Consider the following 25,885-nt stretch of genomic DNA (forward strand, 5'->3'; position numbering starts at 1 on the left):
TTTTTGAGGCTGGATGATGCAGTATAAACCACAAGGGGTTTGGAGCCAGAGAGACTATGAGTTGTGATCAAGTCATTCATCTTCTTTTTCTTTTTTTAAAGATTTTATTTATTTGAGAGAGAGAGAGCATGTGAGAGAGCACGGCAGAGGGAGAGGGAGAAGCAGGCTCCCCGCTGAGCAGGGAGCCCGACGTGGGGCCCATTCCTAGGACTCTGAGATCATGACCTGAGCTGAAGGCAAATGCTTAAACAATTGAGCCACCCAGGCGCCCAAAGTCACTCATCTTTAAAACCCTTTGACTCTTCATTAGCAAGATGAAATTCAAATACCTTAGAATGGCACGAACATTTTTCTAAAGGTAACTCCAGCTTCCCTGTCCAGCCTCATTTTCTGTCATCTCCCCTAAATACCCTTCAATTTTACCTATAGACAAGCCTCTCCATTGGCTCCAAAGACACCATGAACTACCACTGTTAGTATTTTTTCCAGTCTGTTCCCCATCTTCCAAGAGCCATCATCTCCTTTTCTAGCAGGGAAATGCCAATTTATTCTCTAAAGTCCAACTCAAATGGCATCTCCTCTATGAAGACTCCACCTGCCACTAGCATTATTTGCCAAACCACATCCCTTTCTTCTCAGTTCATGCTTACATAATCATTTATAACTAAATCTTTTCAAGAAATTATCAAATTTTATTATTATTTGTTGATATCACCTGCCTGTTAGAACTAGCTCCTTGTGAAAAGGAGCTACAATTTTATTAATTTTTGTCTCCCTAGAAGCACACAGGACTTGGCCTATGGGAAGGTATGTCTGTTGGGTGAAATCAATGTCTAGAGAGGATTGATGTCAATTCTAATGTAAGAAATGGATTAAAGATAATGACCCAAAATAGACAACTGCTTCATGATTTGCCTAGGTTGCCTGAACATGCATACTCCCCAGACAAATCTGCCTTGCACTCATGTTCAGTGTTTTAAGAATCATTAGTTGAGAAATCAAATGCAGTGCAGAGATTTAATCATCATTAATTAACCAGTAGCCACATGTATCTGCTAACACTTGAAAAAGTCTATTATTAATGCTTTGTTAGGACCAGAGTACTTACACAGAGTATAGATTTTCTTTTAAAAATATTAGGTAGGGAAGCCTGCCATGTCTACATGACACAACAATGTTATTAGTTCACTGTACATAAGTAGCCAATTTCAGTATAAAAAAGACTTAATGAGTTCTCCTTAATTATTAATGATTACTTGGAAATATGATTATTTCTCATACTTTTAAATTAATTGTTTTCTTTTCACTTGATAAATCCTGAGATTAAAGCATGGACTCAATTCTCTGCAGAACACTGAAAATTTTAATAGGCACAAAAGACCCAGATCACTTCCTAGATCTTAGTATATGACAACGATACCTGCCACAGACAGCAAAGTGTTGATGACAGGGACCATCTGGCATAGTGAAAACAACACACCCTCCTAAAAACAGAATCTGCTTCATCGCCCTATTACAGAGAATCTTAAAAAAGATTGCTAATTGATTTGATTCAGTCAGGCAAGTAACTGAATTCTCATTTCAATGACTTGAATGGTATTTTATTTTATTTTTAAAGATTTTATTTATTTATTTGACAGAGAGACACAGCGAGAGCAGGAACACAAGCAGGGGGAGTGGGAGAGGGAGAAGCAGGCTTCCCGCTGAGCAGGGAGCCCGATGTGGGACTCGATCCCAGGACCCTGGGATCATGACCTGAGCCAAAGGCAGACGTTTAACGACTGAGCCACCCAGGCGCCCTTGAATGGTATTTTAATAAGACACAGAAACAGGTAAAAGAAAAGACATCAGAATTTGATCTGGCTTTTTTTTTTTTTAACATATAATGTATTATTTGCTTCAGAGGTACAGATCTGTGATTCAACAGTCTTGAGAAATGAGCACTTTTATGACACGGTTTTTAGGCTATAAGTCCTGTTAGTTTTAGAAAATTTGAAGATCTAAAAAAACAAAGTAGAAAAAGAAAAATAAGCCATTTTAACCTAATACAAAGACAGTAACTTAACAATTTATTGTATTTTTTTTTCATTTTATTGTAGGTTACTAAATGTTTAGTGTTTATTCACTTTAAAAGTTTAACATAAAAATTCTTAATATTCTTCATAATTATCATTTTAATGATAATTAGAAGTAGCACTTAGATATGTTTATGTTTAATATTCCATGTGGTAAAATCCATATTTTTAATTTTGATCAAGTGATCAAGTGATCAATTTTGATCACAACCTAAGGAGACAATTATTCTTATATCCTTTACAATGAAGTTCAAAAAGCCACTGTACCTGTTTTTTGCAGGATTTTTAAAAAGTTACAGCACTCCGCTTCTAATACTTTTATTAAATATTTTTAAACTATGTTTTATATATAAAAATGCATATATATGTAATTGGTGATTTTCACACCTATATAACTATCATGCTATTCGAGAAATAGAACCAGAGGGGAAGAATGAAGGGGGGGGAATCGGAGGGGGGAGATGAACCATGAGAGACTATGGACTCTTGAGAAACAAACTGAGGGTTCTAGAGGGGAGAGGGGTGGGGGGATGGGTTAGCCCGGTGATGGGTATTAAGGAGGGCATGTACTGCGTGGAGCACTGGGTGTTATACGCAAACAGTGAATAATGGAACACTACATCAAAAACTAAAGATGTGATGTATGGTGATTAACATAACATAATAAAAAGAATCAATTTATAAGCAAAAAAAAAAGATTTTGATCTGGCAAGGGATACACAAAATGCCTTGACTTTGTAACAAACGCAGTAAAGTTTAGGGAGGCAGCAGAGCACTGGGCTCCGAAGGCAGAGAGATCTATCTGGGCTCAAGATCTGGCCATGCCACCTATTAGCTGGAAGACTCTGGGAAAGTCACCTCTCTAAATCTCAATCTCCTCATTTACAAACTAAGACTAAAAGTGAACATATTTAGGGTTGAGGAATGTTAATTCATGTAAAATATTTAGCATAGGACCAGGCCAGAGCAAAGGTTAAAAGTTACTTGGTATAAGCCTTCATGCTTAACAACATGAAATCATTCTTTTGAACCTGCACTTGAACTAGATGGTTTCAAACACCTTCAAAGATTTCATCACTAACCCTGATTCCACACAATCTGTTTTTTTTTTCCATAGACCACTCCATCTACATAAAGGGCACCATCATCATCCAATAGCGTTCAAGCCAGAAAATTTTAAGTCACCCCTTTCCCTCAGCCCCTATCTGCTCCCCTGGCAAATCCTATCGATTCTACCATAAATACTCCCTTGTTAGAGCAATCACCACTGTCCAATAAGCCATCATCTCTTACCTACACTTCTACAATTGATATCCAATTGGTCTGCCTTCATTCTAAACCTCTCCAACCTATTCTTTACAAAACAGCAAGAGGCCTTCAATGGCTTTCCCTTAATTTACCTAAAACTGAATGCAAGCTCCTCCTGCGATCTTAAAGGTGCTAATCTTCTTTAAGCTCCACCTGACTCCTTGCGTGTCAGACTCAAAGCACAGTGGCTTTGTTTAGCAACTACAACACAGGTCATTGTTCAGTGGCTGGTTCTCTCTTTTACTCTCAGTTTAAACATCACTTCTTGGTCCAAGGCTTTCTTTACCATCATGGTTATATAAAATCCCTATCATCTACTTGCTCTGTTATTCCTTTTCCAAGCAAACTGCTGGTTCCATGCATTGCTCTTAGCATAACCTATGATGTATTTATTTGATTTCTCCACCAGTCTGTAATCTCAGGATGGACAGAAAATAAATCTTTTGTGTTCACCTCTATATACCTGGTATATAGCATTCAAGTATTTGTTAAAACAATGAATCAATTAAAATTTTGCTGCATGTTTACTCTGTGTCAGGCACTGTTTTGTTTTATTGGGACTTTTTTTGTGTGTTTCTTTAGACTTCAGTTTTTAGAGCCATTTCAGGTTTAAAGAAAAATTGAGTGGCAAGTGCAGAGAGTTCCCATATACCCGTTTACCTCCTCACATATTAGGATAACACCTTGCATTAGGGTGGTACATGCCTTGCAATTGATGAATCAGTATTGACACGTTATTATCCACTATAGTCCATAGTTTGCAGTAGGGTTCACTCCTTGTGTTCTATAGTTCAATGAGTTTTGACAAAAACATAAGGTCTTTATACGCCACATATATCCATTATATAGAATAGTTTCACTTCCATGCAAATGCCCTGTGAGCCACTTCTTCATCTCTCTCTCCCTCTCCCTGATCCCCTGATGTTTTTCTTGTTTGATGTGTCAGACACTGTTTTTGATGTTGTAAATATGAAGCTTAATAATGGACAGCAATTGCACTCAGGGTGAAATACGGTAAATACTAGTTCGGTATTATAGCGACTGAAAGAAACTCTGGTATCCAAAAGAATTAGAGTAGATGGAACACATATCTTTTATGTCTTTTTAATTGACATTCACTTAATAAAAGTTTAACCAATTCCAATAAAAAAAATAAAATGGCATGATTTTACAGAACCAGCTTGCCCTTCTTTCAAATCAAACTAATATTTAGAGGAATTGTTTTCATTTCATCACCTTTACAAACTCTGTTTCCTGGTCTTCACCTGCTAAGAACTTCTTTGTATCCTCCCAATGTCTTAAACATGGTAAATACCCATCCATTGTCGGTTCAATAACTGGTTTTTAAAACAGAACTGAACAAAGAGAAACCCTCATTGAGGAGTTGTATAATTGCTATCTATCTTGATTTTATTTTGCATCGATTTCCTTCAAGCAACCAAACTCAAACAGGAGATGTGAATGTTCAAATCTCCTCTCTGCCTGGATTTCCCTATCACCCATCTCCAAAGATCTAACTTCTACTTACCATTCAAGGCCAAGTTCATATATACATCTTCCTCATATCCTTCCTCATTCCCGTACTTCAAAGATATCTCTAATATTCTGCCCCTATAGCACCCAATCTATACTTCCTTTCAATCAATCAGTATTTTCTAGGTTTCATTATACATATTCATAAACCTAATTTCTCCTAGTGAAGTGCATCCTCAAAGGGAAAAACATTTCTGTGATAAAAGAAGTTTTCGGGCTTGAATAATAGGGTGCTAAGAAAGCGAAGGACAAATAGGCAAGACTGAATTTGTTTGCTATAATCTCTGAAGGTACCTGAGAGAGAACCACACTGAAACAGAAATGTAATTTTAAGTAAAATCTCATCAATCTTGTCGTATGTAAGTTATACTTTAATAAAAGTTGATGTACAAGAGTTATGTTCTATAGTATTTCAATACTGATTTTATTTACTATTAAATCACATATTCATTGCATATTTTCCTCATGTGTGGTTAGCAAAAATACACAAGCCATTCCTTTTGACTACTTATCTCTATCCATAACTGAACTCTCCAAAAAAGATCATTTTATATTATAATCTTTAAAGGTTACTAGAAAAATAAATGAAACAAGGGAAAGCATAAAATCAGGAGTTCTTTTGTTACATTTATTTTTAACTTCATTCTGAAATAATTTTAGACTCACAAAAAAAGGAACAAAAATAATATAAAGTATTCCTATATACCCTTTACCAAGCTTCTCCAAATTTAACATTTTTCATAACAGATCAATGAAACCAGGAGCTGGTTCTTTGAAAAAGTTAATAAAATTGATAAACCTCCAGCCAGACTTATCAAAAAGAGAGAGAGAGTGAGAACTCAAATAAATAAAATCACAAATGAGAGAGGAGAAATAACAACCAACCCACCACAGAAATACAAACAATTATAAGAGAATATTTTTTAAAGAGCTATATGCCAACAAACTAGACAACCTGGAAGAAATGGATAAATTCCTAGGAACATATAAACTACCAAAACCAAAACAGGAAGAAATAGAAAACTTGAACAGACTGATAACCAGCAAAGAAATTGAATCAGTAATCACAAAAACTAACAAACAAAAGTCCAGGGCCAAATGGCTTCACGGGTGAATTTTACCAAACATTTAAGGAAGAGTTCATTCCTATTCTCCTCAAACTATTCCAAAAAATAGAAAATGGAGGAAAACGTCCCAATTCAGTCTATGAGTCCAGCTTTACACTGATACCAAAACCAGATAAAGACTCTACTGAAAAAGAGAACTACAGGCCAACATCTCTGATGGACATAGATGCAAAAATTCTTAATAAAATACTAGCAAACTGAATCCAACAATACACTTCCAAAAATCATTCACTATGATCAAGTGGGATTTATTCCTGGCTTGCCAGGGTGGTTCAATCAATCAATGTGATACATCATATCAATAAGAGGAAGGATAAGAACCATATGATCATTTCAGTAGATGTAGAAAAAGTACTTGACAAAATACAATATCAATTCATGATAATAAAAAAAAACCCTCAACAAAGTAGGTTTAGAGGAAATATACCTCAACATAATAAAGACCAATATTTTAGAGGAAATATACCTCAACATAATAAAGACCATATATGAAAAACCCACAGCTAATATCATCCTTAATGGGGAAAAACAGAGCTTTTCCTCTATGGTCAGGAACAAGACAGGAACGTCTGCGCTCACCACTGTTATTTAGTACAGTACTAGAAGTCCTAGCCATAGCAATCAGACAACAAAAAGAAACAAAAGGCATCCTACTTTTGTACAAAAAGTACTTTTGTACAAAAGTACTTCCTACTCACCAAGGAAGAAGTAAAACTGTCACTATTTGCAGATGACATCAGACCATACATAGAAAACCCAAAAGACCACCAAAAAACTGCCAGAACTGACACAAAAATTCAGCAAAGTTACAGGATACAATATCAACATACAGAATCTGTTGCATTTCTCTACACCAATAATGAAGCAGCAGAAAGAGAAATTAAGGAATTAATTCCATATACAATTGCACCAAAAATAATAAGATACTTAGGAATGAACCTAACCAAAGTGGTTAAAGACCACTTTGAAAACTAAAATACTAATGAAAAAATTGAAGATGACACAAAGAAATGGGAAGACATTCCATGCTCGGGGATCAGAACAACAAATATTGTTAAAATGTCTATGTTACCCAAAGCAATCTACACATTTAATCCCTATCAAAATACCAACAACATTTTTTTCACAGAGATAGAACAAACAATCCTAAAATTTGTACGGAACCACAAAAGATCCTGAATAGCCAATCTTGAAAAAGAAAAGTAAAGCTGGAGGCAACACAGTTTTGGACTTCAAGTTATATTACAAAGCTATAGTGATCAAAAGAGTATGGTAATGGCCCAAAATTAGACACACAGATCAACAGAATAAAAAACTCAGAAATGAACCCACAATTTTATAGTCAATTAAGCTTCAAAAAAGCAGGGAAGAATATCCAATGGGTAAAAGAGTCTCTTCAACAAATGATGTTGGAAAAACTGGACAGCAACATGCAAAAGAATGAAACTGGACCACTTTCTTACATCATACACAAAAATAAACTCAAAATGGAGGTAATGAAAAGACCTAAATGTCAGACATGAAACAATTAAAATTCCAGAGGAAACACAGGTGGTAACCTCTTTGACATTTCCTATAACAACTTCTTTCCAGATAGGTCTCCTGAATCCTGAAGGGATTCAAAACAAAGCATAGGGAAACATAAGCAAAAATAAATTATTGGGACTTCATCAAAATAAAAAGCTTCTGCACAGCAAAGGAAACAATCAACAAAACTAAAAGTCAACCTACGAAATGGGAGAAGATATTTGCAAATGACATATCTGATAAAGGTTTAGTATCCAAAATATATAAAGAACTTATCAAACTCAACACCCAAAAAATGAATAATCCAATTAAAAATGGCCAGAAGACATGAACTGACATTTTTCCAAAGAAGAGATATAGATGGTTGACAGACATATGAACATCACTCATCATCAGGGAAATACAAATCAAAACCACCATGAGATATCACCGCACACCTGTCAGAATGGCTAAAATAAACAACACAAGAAACAACACGTGTTGTAGAGGATGTGGAGAAAGGGAAGCCTTCTTGCACTGTTGGTGGGAATGCAAACTGGTGCAGCCACTCTGGAAAACAGTATGGAGGGTCCTTAAAAAGTTAAAAATAGAACTACCCTATGATCCAGCAATTGCACTAGTAGGTATTTACCCAAAGAATACAAAAATACTAATTCAAAATGGTACATGCACCCCAATGTTTATGGCAGCATTATCTATAACAGCCAAATTATGGGAACAGCCCAAATGTGCAATGACTAATAAATGGATAAAGAAGAAGTGGTGTATATATACACACAATGGATTATTACTCAGCCATAAAAAAGAATGAAATCTTGACATTTGCAACAATGTGGATGGAGCTAGAGTATCATGCCAAGCAAAGTAAGTCAGAGAAAGACAAATACCTTATGATTTCACTCACATGTGGAATTTAAGAAGCAAAACAAAGGAGCAAAGGGAAAAAAAAAGAGAAAGAGAGGCAAACCAAGAAACTGACTCCTAACTATGGAGAACAAACCAATGGTTACCAGAGGGAGGATGGGTGGGGAAGTGGGTTGAACAGGTGATGGGGATTAAGGAGTGCACTTGTGATGAGCATGGGGTGATGTATGGAAGTGCTGAATCACTACATTGTACACCTGAAACTAATATTACACTCTATGTTAACTAACTGGAATTTACATAAAAATTAAAAAAAAAAAAAGAAACAGTATAAGGGTACTAAAGCCCATTAGGTAGAAATTAGCAAGTCAAGAGATTTTTTTTAAAAAACTATATTCAGATCAAGGAAAAGTTGTTACCTGCCTAGAATACTCAGAGTTCAATAAAGCAAGCTTTATGGTTATTCACATGATAACAGATTTCTGGCAATAGGGTTTGAATATAAAATATAAAGAAAACTGCTGGAGAAATTTCCAGGATAGTCCAACTACTTATATTTTTCACTCTAAGAAATTTCATTTCTATTTCTTTATTTTCAAAGATTTCTTCCCAGGGGCACCTGGGTGGCTCAGTTGGTTAAGCGTCTGCCTTCGGCTCAGGTCATGATCGCAGGGTCCTGGGATCGAGCCCCGCATCGGGCTCCCTGCTCCGCGGGGAGCCTGCTTCACCCTCTGCCTCTGCCCCTGCCCCTCTCCCTGCTCATGCACTCTCTCTCTCTCTCTGTCAAATAAATAAATGAAATCTTAAAAAAAAAAAAAAAAGATTTCTTCCCGGTCTTTTCTCTCAATTCTTTCTTTTTATTGTCTTACTAGTGATTTTTAGCTAAGGGTGTTCATCCAAATTACCTACTGTGCTTAGAAAACACTAACTCTTAGCCATCAGGGAAATTCAAATGAAAACCACACTGAGATACCACCTTACACCAGTTAGAATGGCAAAAATTGACAAGGCAAGAAACAACAAATGTTGGAGAGGTTGTGGAGAAATGGGAACCCTCTCACACTGTTGGTAGGAATGCAAGTTGGTACAGCCACTTTGTAAAACAGTGTGGAGGTGCCTCAAAAAATTAAAAATAGAGCTACCCTATGACCCAGCAATTGCACTGCTGGGTATTTACGCCAAAGACACAGATATTGTGAAAAGAAGGGCCGTATGCACCCCAATGTTCATAGCAGCAATGTCCACAATAGCCAAACTGTGGAAAGAGCTGAGATGCCCTTCAACAGATGAACGGATAAAGAAGATGTGGTCCAAAAATACAATGGAATATGACTCAGCCATCAGAAAGGATGAATACCCAACTTTTCCATCAACATGGATGGGACTGGAGGAGATTATGCTAAGTGAAATAAGTCAAGCAGAGAAAGTCAATTACCATATGGTTTCACTTAGTTGTGGAACATAAGGAATAACATGGAGGACATTAGGAGAAGGAAGGGAAAAATGGAGGGAATTCAGAGGGGCAGATGAACCAAGAGAGAATATGGACTCTGGGAAACAAACTGAGGGTTTTAGAGGGAGGGGGGTGGGTGGCTAGCCTGGTGATGGGTATTAAGGAGGGCACGTACTGCCTGGAGCACTGGGTGTTATACGGAAACAATGGATCGTGGAACACGACATCAAAAACTAATGATGTACTGTATGGTGACTAACATAACATAATAAAATAAAATTTAAAAAAAAGAAAGAAAGAAAACACTAACTCTTAGGCCTGTATACCAAACACTCCTGAATCAGAAGCTCTTTCTTGACTCAGAACTTCTGCAATTAATGATCCATTTGCCTGGATCACTCTTTTCCCAGCTCCTTGCCAAGCTCTCGTCCTCACAGAATCTCTGTATCTCTGTCCACATAATATTCCTCCTCGTTCTAACCTCCTATCCCAAATACTCCCCACACTGCCTCTTCTCTCCTTGACAGTATCTCTTTACTCTTATTTATTTTTCTTCCCAACAGTTATTATTACCTAAACTTACATATTTATTTCTTCTTTGACTATCACCTGTTTCCTCTTTCAAGCTCCAAAAAAGGCAGAGAATCTTCTACTGTGTTTCTTGGGAAATTTTCTAAGCCTAAAATGGCCTTGTACACAGTAGGCAATGGATCAATATTTGCATAATGAGACATGCCGCATTGCTGAGAACCACTTTCTGGCCGAGTCAGCCATGTTACAAAATAGCAAAACTAAAATTTCTTAACATAACAAGATATGATATGAGATCCTAACAAAGGCTTAACACATATCACATACATCTTATTTGAAACATAAAAAGCTTGCCAAGAATCTAGTCATTAGTCATGCTGTTTTAGAATATATTCAGATCTGTTTATTTCTTCTTTATAGATGAGACTTGGATAAATTTCAAGATCCACAAAAAAGAAGGAGTTAAAAATAAAAGGAGATGGAAGGCAGCTGAACTACCTCCTCCTTCACAGATTCAGAGAAGCCACAGGTGTGGGTAGAGGACACCCCCTCTCCCTCTTAGACAGTTATAGCAAAATCATCTTGGGGCCCGTTCAGATTTGTTCACTTGACCCTTAAACTTCCTGAGAGAAGTGCTAATTTAGTGAGCTGCCTTTCCTGTGTCCAAACTGCCAGATTCACATAGCAAATCACTTTAGAACTTTACCACACTCATATATACAATCATTACTGTCATTAGGCAATATGGCCTTGGAACAGATGAAATACAGTTGTGTCCAATTCACATGGCTAATTTAAAATAGCAGATAAATGAGGGGAGGTCTGTGGGGATGGGCAAAATAGGTGAAGGGAATTAAGAGGTACAAACCCCTAGTTATAAAATAAATAAGTCACAAGATGGACATCATAGGGGAAAAATAAATAAATAGCAGATAAATTTAAAAAATGCTTAACATGGGGTGCCTGGATGGCTCAGTCAGTTAAGCGTCTGCCTTCGGCTCAGGTCATGATCTCAGGGTCCTGGGATTGAGCCCCACATGGGGCTCCCTACTCAGTGAGGAGTCTGCTTGTCCCTCTCCCTCTGCCCCTCCCCGCATTCATTCTCACGCTCTCTCAGTCTCTGTCTCTCCCTCTCAAATAAATAAATAAAATCTTTAAAAAAAAGAGTTTGACATTACTCCTGACATATGTTTCAAGTGTTATTATTGGAGTGTTATTACTGTCTCCCCAAAACCCTGCCTACATCAATTATTCCAGATGCAATGAACTTTTTAAGTTTTAAGATTTTCTCTACTATAGTTCCATTCTCTGATGCACTATTAACTTTAGAATAATTTCTAGTATTTGAGACAAAGACTCAGTCTATTATCTAAACTTTTTAACAGACTTAAAAATAGAACAACCCTTTTGAGTGTTATTAAGCCTAAAATGTGGCACTTTGTTCTCTGACACCCTTCAAATTAGAATTACTGTCTGGCAAATGTATTTTATCCATTTCTACTTTCTTGTCAAAAGATTCTACTTAGAAATCCTTTATATTTTCATGGGCCCTTCAAAAGACAAAAGCAAACAGCAAAAAACACAATAGAAGAACAAAGCCCTAAGGATCCAGCTTAACTCCCAACTTCATGAATTACAGAATTAATGAATATCCTATTGAGCCTTTCGATTTTATAAACAGATTTTAATTTTTTGTTATGTGAATCACCATACATCTTTAGTTTTTGATGTAGTGTTCCATGATTCCTTGTTTGCGTATAACACCCAGTGCTCCATTCAGTACGTGCCCTCTTTAATACCCATCACCAGGCTAACCCATCCCCCCACCCCCCTCCCCTCTAGAACCCTCAGTTTGTTTTTCAGAGTCCATCGTCTCTCATGGTTTGTCTCCCCCTCCAATTCCCCCCCTTCATTCTTCCCCTCCTGCTATCTTCTTTTTTTTTCCTTCTTAACATATATTGCATTATTTGTTTCAGAGGTACAGGTCTGTGATTCAACAGTCTTGCACAATTCACTGCACTCACCATAGCACATACCCTCCCCAATGTCTATCACCCAGCCACCCCATCCCTCCCACCACACCCCCCAGATTTTATAAACATTTCAGAAATGAAATCCCTTTGTCGAAGGCCACAGAGCCAATGGGTAACAGAACTAGAATGAAAATGCCTCCTCAATCTCAATTTGATACTCTCAACACTTTGCAACTTGGATGACTGTTGTCATAGCTGCCTTCTCCAAAGTCTCATAGCACTTATACTATAGCACCTGTCACGTAAGTCTCAACAATAGCGTTGTCTTTATTGCTCAACTTAAAAAAAATTCCTATGTATTTCTCTTTTCTGCTTGACTAAATTATAAGTTCTGTGAAGATAAGAACCATATCAAATCTCTGCTACATGATGCCAAGAGCCATCTGTAGTCCTGAGCACCAGGATGGAGCCTAATAAGTCTATAACGACTGGCTGCCCTCCCTGGTGGTAGGACAAACCAGCCTAGGGGTACAATGAATGATGTGAGTGGGAATAGCATCTCCCTAGGGATTTGGAAGTAAATTTCATGTGGAAAGCTAAAATATGATTGTTTCCTTCTGCATGTATACACAGGACAGTGACTTGTATTTAGCCATTTAATCCTCCCAACATGCCTAGTAAAGTAAGTCCTATTAGTTTTCTCGTTATGCAGATGGAGAGACTGAAGCAGGCTCAGAGAGGAGAAACAGCATGCCCAGAGTTTCTCCACTAGTAAGACAGACAAAAAATGAATGATCAGTAGTCGAAGACATTCATGTAATTCACAAATAATGATCCTCTATACACATCTATTGTCAAAGCTAATAATTTGTTTTCTGTGTGATGTTCAGTATACATAACAGGAAGTAGTGCCAATGAGCAAACAGAAATAATTTCTGTACTCCCTTTCCATCTCACAGACACATGGCAGGTGTATGTGTAATTTTATAAATTGGCATCTCAATAAACAAAAATATATTTAACATATAGGCTTAAATATTAGTATAAATAAAATGATTAATACAATTAATAATTATTCTTCTCCATTATAATTATTTGAAATCTAATCTTAAGCTTGGAAAGAAACAATATAGATACCCAAAGAAATTAACTTAAAAATCAAAAGCTGAAAAAAAGAGAATAGGCTTGGGTAATAAATTTGCTAGATCGATAAAATAGGTATTTTATAATTCTAGGAGGTAAAATATATAAAACAGAGTGCACTATTATCTCAATTATCTTTTCGAAGTAGGTGGTTTAGGTACTATTTCTCCTCAATTGCTCTCTGCCAATTCACAAGGAGAAAGAGAATCCCAGTTCTAGGATGTGCACCAAATTTCTTCTCCATATGCTTAAGGCTCATAAAGGAGAAAAAAAGAGAAAACGTAAAGAGCTCTTGCTGAGTGCAGTGCAGCAGTGCGCCCTGGGCAGGCTGTGCTCTGTACGGGTATTACCTTCAGTCGTATGATGTTGAAAGATACCACTCTTATTCAAAAGCCCTGGCAACAAGCATCCACACAAAGTTATCAGGCCTAAATCATTCTTTGTCATCCTGGGATACAAAATGATGCTATTTCATCCTTCATGGTCCATATCAAGGCAGGTGGACAAAGTCACGAGAGTTTTGATTAACCCCAGAACAAACCGAAAATCATAATTCCTGCTATAGTTCAATCTTACTATGACTTTTTCAGTTTATGATTTTCCCCTTGATGAAAATGGAAAACTAGCTGATCACCCAAAAGAAAATTTTGCTTCGTGCTTTCTTCATTTTTGCATTCTTGTATGTTAAATATGGAGATTGAGATTTGAATTTAATGCAATTAGGTGTACAGTTTGGGTGTGGGGGGGGCAGCCGTGTGGGTCCTCACATAGGATTCCAAAAGATACTAACACAACAGGAGAAGTGAATTAAAAGATCACAAAGACTCAGAGAGGAGGGGCTACTCACAATGTTCATCAGGGTGAGGAGGTAGTTCTGGACGTGCTCTTTGCCGTGGAAGCGGACCACGGAGTCGTCCACCCCCAGCAGCACCTCGATGTTGTAATCATTCTCTCCCGTGTGTCTGCGGCGTCTCACTGTCTCCTTCAGCTGCTGGTCAATGCTGCTGGAAATAGGACCTACATCGTCAAGGCCTCCCAGATTCGACTCTAGTAAGAAACAAAAGGAACTCAGGCATTTCAGCTTCCCCAAGGGGCCTTCTGACAACTTTTTACAAAAAAAGAATCTTCTAGGGGGTCTAACATTATAATCCATAGTCACTGAGATGCTGCTTTTCAGTTTATTCTTCAAATACTGAATACATGCATGTGATCGGACAGATCTCCTATAAATTCAGCATGGAAGAGCAACACTGAGGATTACTGTACAGAAAGCAGGTGCCATCATGCCAGACCGAATGTTCCATGAGCATAACAGTGTGTACATCCTTGTGTAGCTGCATCCTCAGCGCAGAGAGTGGATACAGACAGAACAGCTACTAAGTAGTTATTAAATAAATGGAGATTATAAATTAAAAAATCATGTGTTGATAAGTTTATTGTGGTTAACTGGAGTTGTTATAATCCTGGGGGGGGGCAGATAAAATTTGTATCACGTAAGTTTAAATCACTCCTTTGCTAGTAGCCTTAATTTAAAAACCAAATTCGAGCGTGGCAACACAAAAGCAGCTAGTTGTATAATTATCAGTCACCATAAAGGACTTTATTTCTTATGAGTATGATTTTCTAGTGAATGCCGCTAGGAGACACTACAGGTCTCCACATGTGTACTGGCCATCATCTGGATAGCATGTCAGTGCCATAGCTATATATGTGAATGTGTGAGACATCAAAGTAAGAAGTTAGTCAGAAAATATATCCAAAGAAAAATAAAAGAAGAAACATTTTTTTCATTTTATACAGTTGAAGGAATTTAATATTACTTTCCCAATGGACCACACACACACACACACGAGATACAAATGTCCATATACATCTATCTATCTATTCATCTATCTATCGAGATAGAGAGTGAGAGAGGCATTCTCAGGTTCTAAATCTTGATTATCTGCTTTCAGATTTCCATATTTTTGGTGAAGAAAAACGTTTTCGTGAAATGAAAAATAAAATTTATCACGTGGATGCTAAAATAAAAGATATTATTCAAAACTGTTGGTATAAAACCGAAAGTAGATTCATTTCCATTTCAAATATATGTAAGCTGGAAAGGATTTTATTTTACAAACTGCCTTGATGTCCATAACAACCTCCCATATCTAAAAACAAGTTTGACAGAGCCCATTCTGACTCATGCTTTATATGGAAGGCTTACTTAATGCTGCACTGGGGCCCGTAAGCCGTTCGAATCGGCGTCTGACATTAACAAATAGGCATTTTCCTCCCCACTTTTGCGGTTTTAACAAAGTTGGGGGGGGAGGTGTCTCTTGGCCAGGAAAATTGATGACCAAGCCCTAGACATATGGGATTAGAAGTAGTAGAAGTACAGATCTTACTCACACCCTTTCCACTATTAAAAAACACACAGAGGGGCGTTTGGGTGGCTCAGTCACTAAGTGTCTGCGTTCAGCTCAGGTCATGATCCCAGGTCCTGGGATCGAGCCCCGCATCGGGCTCCCTGCTCCGCGGGAAGCCTGCTTCTCCCTCTCCCACTCCCCCTGCTTGTGTTCCCTCTCTCGCTATGTCTCTGTCAAATAAATAAATAAAATCTTCAAACACACACACACACACACACACACACAGAAACACCAGCACCCACCCCTGCAAGTATGGGCATAAGCTCTGAATATGACTACTCAGGTTTGAAAGCTATCCTGTAATTCACTTTGACCCAAGCCCAAATGCTAGATCATTAGCTGGGAATTTTCTTCTCATCGGGGAATCACATTGACTCCACAATACATAAATAGCTCTTACCACCATCCACATCAAACAGAAAGTTTTCCTCAAAAGTTGCTTTTAAGAGCTGCAACCCACATTGAGGGCAAGACACTACACCTGCAAACAGCTTTACCTAATTCAACCTCAAGTCTTCTCACACACTTGGGAAAGTGAAAGGATGTGATAGCTAATGTACAAATAGGAAACTCATACATGAGCTCCCAGTTCTAAAAATGGCTCTTTTTGGCAGAACTGCCAGTGACAGTGTCCAATGCAAATATACTAGCCATGTCATCATATCATTAAATCTGATGCATGAATGGAGAAGACTGAATACTTATTTCAGAAAGACAGTTCCATTGTGCTCTAACACACCTTTGGTTTGGTCTTTGAATCCCTCCTTAAATAGGTGGTTTTCTGGTAAGAGAAGAAAATCTCTTTTTTCATTGCATGAGGAACCTGGAAAGGAAGAAGGAAGCCTTTTTCCTTCAATCATTGCCCTGATTCAGTCATAATACTTCTGTCCCTAACTCCCCCTGAGCACTACAGCGCCCCTTCTATGATTCCTAAAGTAGGCAGTATCAAACATTGCAAAGACAGTGAAAGAATTTCTGGCACTTTTTATCTATACACATCAGTAGGAATTACAGACATTTCTGAGGCTGTGAAATATCTTCAGTCATAACGAATTATTCCCAGTAGGCCCACTTTGCAATGTAATTGTCATGGGCTTTGTAATCAGACACACACTTCAAATCCTGCCAGTGGCTATCCTATATGATTTTATTTAGGATGCTTACCATTTCTAAACCTCACTTTCCTCACCTGTAAAAATGGGACAATCCCTACTTTGCAGATTTGCTGTGAAGAGACGATTATAGTAAAAGCACTATGTACAGTGCTTAGATATAAGTGCTCAACAAATAGTATTCACTGTTACTACTGTCATGATGATGATGGTGGTGGTGGTGATTTCCCATTAAGAGAAGTCTTCTACACCTTTTTTTAGCTTTTTACATTTTGTTTTATATATCAGAAATTAAATAGTTACATTTTTTAAAATAGAGATAAGAAAAAAATCTAGACTTAGTGAAGGGAAATCTAAACTGCTGATAACTTTAGAAAGAATGAAGGTTAACAATATTTCCTGCAGAGCATTAAATAGGTACAAGGAGAAAAGAATCTAGAATGTTTACCTTCAGGTAAATTAGGATGAAATCCAATGAGACAAGCTTGTTTAGTAGATTAAAAACCTAATATGAAATTGGAAAGAGTTAGCCAATAGATGGCACTGATCTTCACTCAATGTATATTTACTGAGTACCCATACATGTCAGACCCTGAGAAGGTAAAAAACTACTTGGTACCTCTTTAGGTGTTAACTCTGGGAACCACACAGTTGTACTGGGTTTATATTCAGAATGGAGCTGAGTTCGTATCATGTAGTCACAAACCATTATCTAGGCTTGAAAGACTTACACCATTTCTAGTTTAAGCAGATCTAATCAGGGTATTAGAACATGCCTTTCAGTAATAGTTCACACCTTTATAAAACTTCAAAGTTTAAAAGCTGACACCTGCTTTGATAAAATTTAAGATGCCTCTATGTCTAATTCTGAATTATTTCTGTGCCCCATCAAATATAAGAACAGGAATAATTAAAGGTGAGTATCCTCTTAATCATGTCCAAACACCCGCCCATCAAATCTGTTTACTGCTAAAAGGACTGAAAGGAATCACAGAGGAGGCCATAGGCAAGTTCCAGAAGTATAAACAGAGTGACATTTTGCATTGGGAGTAGCAAACTAGACCTGTGGGGGCATTCTGCTGGCATCCCCTTAAGTAAGTGCATTCAAGGTGACTTGAACGGCTGTAGCTGAGTTGGACAGCAGAGGGTGATTGAAGTGATAATAGAATCAGTGGGAAGAGCATCTTTAAGATAAATAAATAAATAAGGCTCTGCAGCAGGTGCAGTGTGCATCATTCCAGAAAAGTGATGCTCAGAGTACCTTCCAAGCTTCACAGAAATATCAAAGGCAATCATTCTTAGTACTGAGAGTGAGTTTCCTTTTTTGAAACTTCTTTGAAACTTAACATTTTGAGTTACTGATAAGAATTAATTACTATCTGGAAACATTTTGATTGCACCCATTTTTGTCCCCTCTAGCTTCCCAATTGTTGTATATGAATTTTCAGAAAGAGAATAATTTTACTACAAAGTTTATTTTTATTGAAGATATATTGGGGGCACTCTGGGTGATCAACTAAGTCACAGTAAATATAGTTATTTTTAGTGTTAAAGACAGGATGGTACCTAGTGTTAAATAAGAATTTTGAACTTCCTAAACAGATAAAGTAAATTTATAAGTTGTTTTGCTGATTATGAACACATGGGCTTAAGACATTTTCAGGATGGAGCATGGCATGTTTACATAACTAATCACTTTTATAGGAAGTCTAAGTGTAGATTGGTGAAATCACTCCCACCCCGGAAGAACTTCTATAGTCCGAAAACTGATAGGAGACAAAGGTAAAATTGGAAAACTATATAAGTTTTGATCAAGTTCTGAATCTGATACAAATACATCTGGGGTTGGAAAGCAATCTCAAACATACTGTGATAGAGACTGTGATAGAATCATCTATTCTCTATCCATTCTCTCTTCCCTAAGGAGTAGAATTCTAATTTTATTTGAGGCGGTCATAAACCCAGCTAAAAGTCATTCACAGTCTCTCTTGGGACTAAGCACCCCACATGACTAAGAACAATTCAATCAGAAATAAGCAGAAGTATTGCTTATACTTCAGTGGCTTAAATTGGCTGGTATGAAAGGTTTCCACCAAGGCTCCTCAAAGGAGTGTGATTCCTCTTCGTAAGTTAGACCCTTTGGTCCCTTACTCAGTATTCCTTCCTGCTTCCTGGAACATGGACATGATGTCAGGAGTTCTACGAAGTAACCTTAGAATCAAGGCATGTGCTTAGGATGATAGGGGAGCTATAAAGAAGAGATCTGACCCCACGATGACTGTGGAGCGGGCATCCCAGCCCTGCAGTGCGAGCACCAGACTTTGTTACACATGGGGGATATTGCACTTCCATCAGGGTTAGGGTAAGTTTGGGTTTTCTTTTATATGTCACCGAATCTAGCCCTAATAGATAGGACATTGACAATAATTTTATTATATAAATTCCTAATGCTCTCCTGCTCCATTTGGGAATACAAGTTAATTTTCATGTGGATAAGTGAATGGTAAAGTAAGGTTCAGTTTACCAAAATGTCCCAGCTTTCTTTGTAGTGCACCCATTTCAGAAATGAGGAAAGAAATGTTTTACCAGTAACCATAAACATAGGATGAGTCTATATGTATAAATTTAACATTCTTCGTGAACAGAACACGGTTGTGAAAATGAAGTGACCGGGATGCCACAAGCTGGATTTTCCAATAGTAGGTGGAGATCCTAAGATCAGAGCTAAAAATAGGTGCAAAATTCAACAAATGTCGTATGTTAACATCAGAAGCAGAGAGGAGTTAAATTGTGTTGACTTGTTAAATCAACCAATAGTTATTTTTCCATTGACATCTTTTTAAAAAATTTATATTTTTATAATTCTTAAAAAGATACACTAACAGCACCTCTATATATGGGGGCATCATTTCACCAAGATATAAAAGATTTCTGTGAAAAACAGATTAATCCTTCACCAACTGGGAAATTCCATAATGACAGTTCAAAGAACTATATTCAGGCCAATTTATGATGTCAATTCTGAAGTCTCATTAAGTAACTGTTGCTTTTTTTAAAAAAAGACATTACCATTGAATGAATATTAGTTTCCGTGATTTCTTTTCCCCAAGTTCTAATTCTAAAGTACACGTTTGCTTTTGTTTTTACTGACTACTTTAAGGGATAGCATACAGCATTTTTTTTTTAAATGGAAGATGTCTTAACCTTCAAGTGAAACAAATAACGTTTTTATGGTTTGAGTTTATGATCATTAGCAAATAAAAAAGTCACCTCAATGTCCAATATATATGACATTCTGACTTTTAGTGTGAATCTCTTGTATGTCAGTTAAAATGTTTTAAGCTGCGGGGCGCCTGGGTGGCTCAGATGGTTAAGCGTCTGCCTTCGGCTCGGGTCATGATCCCGGAGTCCTGGGATCGAGCCCCACATCGGGCTCCCTGTTTCTCGGGAGCCTGCTTCTCCCTCTGCCTCTCTCTCTCTCTGTCTCTCATGAATAAATAAATAAAATCTTAAAAAAAAAAAAAAAAAAAATGTTTTAAGCTGCAAACAAAACTTGCAAGTGTTTTAAGCAACTAGGAAACATATTAGTTTGCATTACAAGAGGCCCAGAAGTCAGGTGATTCCTGGGTTAATCGGTTTATCGACAGATCACCAGGTAAGCAGTTTTCTCCATCTTTCATATCCTGCCATTCCTGGTGAATCAACTTTGTTCCCAGATCAGCTTCTTTGATTATTTCAAAATGGCAGCACCAATTCCAACATCATAGCCAGGTACCACAATTTGTGTCTTCCTGTACATGTTTCTTCAGAATAGGCAAAAATCTTTCCTAGAAGCCCAGTACCTTTAACTATAAGTTTCAGTGGCCAGAATTCAGTCACATGCCCATGCAAAAATCATTCACAGGTAAGGAGAACAGAACCCCACCTACATCTTAGTCCCATCAGAAATCAGCCCCTGTAACTGAGGCTGGCCTCCCCTGAAGATGAAGAGGGGAGGCCTTGAAACAAAAAAAAAAGAGAGAGGAAAACCAGTGTTGTACAGGCAACCCACACTGCTGAATTCTCCTTTTCAGAGCCTCCTCTTCCCGCATTCCCTACCACTGGTCTTTCACTGGTCTCCTTTATTCTTGGTTTGTATTGATGCAGTTTGTGTTTCGTTTCTGTTATTGCAATCTGTTGGCTTAGAGATGACTCCTGCATTCTCTTGCAAGGTACAGTCCTTCCCATGGTAGGGGACTCTCATCATTGCTGCTTGCCTAGCCCATTCCAATTGTTTCTTGAATAAATTACTGAAATGTTTGGGCATGGGCAGAGTTGTCAAACAAAATACAATATACTCTGTTAAATTCAAATTTCATATATACAACACTTTTAAAAATATAAATATGTCCTAAACATTGCATGGGATGTGACTAATACTATAAACTTATTCAATGTTCATCTGAAATTCAAATTTAAATGAGAATCCTGTATCTTATCTGCTAAATCTGGCAACTGTAAGGTGTGGGGTGATCTATCTTTCTCTAGGAGGTCCACGTAGTTACAGGGTTTTATGCCCGCCCACCTTCAATTCCCTCCTCCACCCCTGTATACTCAGCTCTGGTAGTGGGTATTGACCCAGGGATGACCAAGTACTATATTCCATTTACTTGACTCTAGTGATCAGTTATTGGATGGGTAAATGGTCTAAGTTATAACAATTAAACAATGACCTAGGATTATTTTATTTGGAGTTACTAGGAAAGAGAATTTCCCTCTACTAAGCTTGAAACTGGAAGAATATAACATGGAATCTGCTTGGGACTAGCATGCGGATAGTTGTTGATCTGCGTTTAATGCAAGAAGACGAAAGAGAAGATTACTAATGGAGAGAATAGATTATGCTCCGTTGACAACTTTCAGCCACTGAATTCAACCATTCCTGAAACCTTGGTCTTTTCAATTTCATGAGTCAATAAACTATTGCCACCTCATTTTCTCTCTTACGACTTAAATTTTTTTTTTTTTGCTTAAGAAAGTTTGATGTTAGTTCCTAACAACTGAAACTAAAATAACCCTAATATATAAACCCATCGATACCCTTCCTGCTACAGTCATCAATTGTCCTCATCTTCCTTCCCACTCTTTTTTAATTAACTATTCTTGGGCTATACAGTTCTTTGAAAAGTTTGATATGTTTTGTTTAATCTCCCAAATTAATCATTTTCTTCTCTTTATCTCAGTTGAAATGAAGGGCTTTGCTACCAGTGATCTGTTTCCTAGTGTGTTTCTTCTGTTGCTCTTATTCATCTAAAACTATAAACTTAAGTTTGAAGGACAGCACAGTTTTTCATTTCCAAATATTATCCCTCTGTACACTGAATAGCATTTTAATTAACATCTCACCTCTTCTTGACGAAATTATATTCCTTCTCACTTCTGGTTTTTGTAGATGACCTCTCCTAAATCCAAGAGTAGAGGAAGGAGTCCCTACACTCAATGTACGAGAGTACATTTTAGTAATCTGACACTGCTAGAAGGTAAAGTTTTCTAAGTAAGCTCCACTTCATAAAGGAGAGAGAGAATTCCATTTCACAGCGGCCAATTTCAAAGCTCAAATTATGTCCATCAGTACAATTATGTTCTATGCACAGCTGACTGTAAGATAAAGGCATCATTCAGGTGGGCCTGATCTAATCTCATGAGTCATTAAAAGCTCAAACCTTTCCCTGACTGGTTGCAGAAGAGAAGGTCAAAAATGTGAACTATGAAAAGGAAATGATGTACCACTGCTGGCTTTGAAGATGAAGGGAGCCTGTGCAAGGATCGGAGAGAGATTTCTAGTTGCTGACAGTGAACCCTAGTCAATAACTAGCAAGGAAATGGGGACCTCAGTCCCACAACAACAAGAATCTGAATTCTGCCAATAGTGGGAATGAGTTTGGCAGTGGATTCTTTCTTAGAGCCTCCAGACAGGAGTTCAACCTGGTTAGAACCTTGATTTTGGCCTCATAATAGCTAAGCACAGAACCCAGTCCAGTCACCTTAGATTCTGATCTATAGAATGGTGAGTTAATAAATGCATTCTTGGTGGTTTGTTATGCAACAACAGAAAAATAATACAAAGAGAACAGAGCTCTAGGCCCAGCTCTGCTATGCTCCATCTGTAATGATTTGGGAGAGATGCCAAAATTATCTGGGCCTCAGTTTCCTTATGTATAAAATAAATGGGTTGTGCTAGAGGATCACTAAAATCTTATTCCTGGCTGAATTTCCATAATTAATCATTGGACCATGATTTCACTATTTTAGATGATTAAAGTTGCTTTCTTGATCATAAATGATTGATCATTCTTATAATTAACTTGTTGCTAAATCCTTGGTCAAGGATATGAATCACAATTAAAACATTGCACATGGAAAAATGTGCTACACTATAAGACAAACTGCATTATGATATAAATACTTGTGACAATGGAGAAGTCTAGTAATTTATTACAATAAAACATAATCTTCTCATTTACCATTTAAACTGGTAAGAACAGATACTACACTTGATCTTAGCCAAAATGCTGAGAAACGATTCGTTTACCATTTAAATAAGAGCTCAGAGTGTTCAGAAAGTCTGGAGGCATAGAACAATGTATATAATATCATCAAGGACATACTCAGTTTCTTCTGTGAAAAATAAAGTATTATCTACGCTTCCAGATTTGGTAGACAACCTATAAAAGGTTTAGTAAAGGGGACTTTTAGATTATTTAAGTATTTACACATCCACAACACCAACCAGAATCTATCCTAAGTGATTAAAAACTCATTTTATGCCTTTTTGCTGTTTTGCAGTAAAATTTTACTATGCTACTGCCAATAACTTTTTACCAAAGTTATAAAAACATGGAATTAAAAATGCATATTACCCATAAAATGAAAATACTGAAATGGTCATCTACGTTTTTTAAATCTGAAGTCGTATGCTCCCTTAAATAATACTGATCAAACACTTTTGACTTATGTTCAGATGAAAGGTTTTTTTAAACGAATTGTGATTTATTCATACTCCTCAGCAATAAAAAAGAATAAACTATGGATACACAACTAATACAGAGAAATCAGTAGCATTTCTATACACTAACAATGAAGTCGCATAAAGAGAAATTTAAAAAACAACACCATTCATGATTGCACAAAAAAGGATAAAATACCTAGGAATAAATTGAACCAAAGAGGTGAAAGACTCATACTCTCAAAACTATAAAACGCTGATGAAAGAAACTGAAGATAACACAAACAAATGGAAAGATCTTCCACACTCCTGGACTGGAAGAATTAATATTGTTAAGATATTGTTTTAATTATATTGAATTATAACAATTGAATTATATTGAATTAATATTGTTAAAATGTCCATATTCCCCAAAGCATTCTACAGATTCAATGCCATCCCTATGAAAATACCAACAGCATTTTTCACAGAACTAGAGCAAATAATACTAAAATCCGTATAGAACCACAGAGGATCCTGAGTAGCCAAAGCAATCCTGAGAAAGAACAAAGCTGGAAGTATCACAATTCCAGATTTTAAGATGTAGTACAAAGCTGTATCAATCTAAACAATATGGTACTGATACAAAAATAGATACATAGATCAATGGAACTGAATAGAGGGCCCAGAAATAAACCCACACACACATGGTCAATTCATGTATGACAAAGGAGGCAAGGGTATACAGTGGGGAAAAGACAGTCTTTATAATAAATGGTGCTGGGAAAACGGGACCGCTACATGTAGCAGAATGAAACTGGACCACATTCTAACACCATACACAAAAAGAAGCTCAAAATGGATTAAAGACCTAACCGTTAGACCTGAAACCATAAAAATCCTAGAAGAGAAAAACATAGGCAGTAATTTCTCTGACACTGACCACAACAACATTTTTCTAGTTAAGTCTCCTAAGGCAAGGGAAACAAAAGCCAAAACAAACTACTGGGACTACACCAAAAAAACCACTTTTCCTCAGTGAAGGAAACCATCAACAGAACAAGAAGACAACCTACTGAATGGGAGAAGATATTTGCAAATGATATGTTCGAGAAGGGGTTAATACCCAAAATATAGAAAGGTTAATTTTATAATCCTATCATTAATGTCATCAATATATTTAAGCCCTAGTAATTATTTAAGATAAATCATGACAGAACAGTATTTGCTATCAAATACTAGGATTGGAATAGTGTAACTCCTAAGCCAAAAATAACATTATCCAAGTTAAATTTAATAACATGGCATGTTTTGCATTAAAAAAAAATTGTTGAGCCATTCCTAAAGTGAATTTCCATTAAAGACACTTATTTGCTAAAATAAAACTATTCTTAATCTAACAAATAAAACCCACCAGAGGGAAAGAAATATTGTTGTATTTACATTTTACTCATATAAATACATGCCTATAATACATTCTCCCACATAGTCCTGATCATATGGAAGCCAAAAAATCAAGCATGTTTTTATACCTCCTGTTTTGTAAACAGCTATTCTTTAACGGCTGTTTTCATGCATTGTTTTCTAACATTTCTGTCACTATGGATCAGTTTTGACTGATTGATTTTGCTCATCATTTTGGGTTGCGTTTATCTATTCCTTTGCATGCTTACTAATTTCGATCACATGTCCGACATAATGAATCTTACCTTGCTGGTTGCTGATGTATTCCTATTCCTGTAAATATTTTTTTTTTAAAGATTTTATTTATTTGACAGAGAGAGACATAATGAGAGAGGGAACACAAGCAGGGGGAGTGGGAGAGGGAGAAGCAGGCCTCCTGCGGAGCAGGGAGCCCGATGCA

The 25,885-nt window shown here is 37.0% G+C and overlaps 1 protein-coding gene and 1 pseudogene across 4 annotated transcripts in view; both read right to left on the reverse strand.

The window, feature by feature from the left end:
- Positions 1 to 25,885, reverse strand: part of ADAMTS3 (ADAM metallopeptidase with thrombospondin type 1 motif 3) — a 254,631-nt gene that overhangs the window by 49,528 nt on the left and 179,218 nt on the right. For all 4 annotated transcript variants that reach the window (XM_027600233.2, XM_027600232.2, XM_027600234.2 and 1 more), the window contains one exon: positions 14,382 to 14,581. In XM_027600233.2, the coding sequence (XP_027456034.1) occupies positions 14,382 to 14,581 (200 nt within the window). The remainder of the gene's footprint in view (positions 1 to 14,381; positions 14,582 to 25,885) is intronic.
- LOC113926145 lies at positions 23,514 to 23,620 on the reverse strand (annotated as a pseudogene).

The sequence above is a fragment of the Zalophus californianus genome, chromosome 2, assembly GCF_009762305.2.
Source record: "Zalophus californianus isolate mZalCal1 chromosome 2, mZalCal1.pri.v2, whole genome shotgun sequence".
Classification (NCBI taxonomy): Eukaryota; Metazoa; Chordata; class Mammalia; order Carnivora; family Otariidae; genus Zalophus; species Zalophus californianus.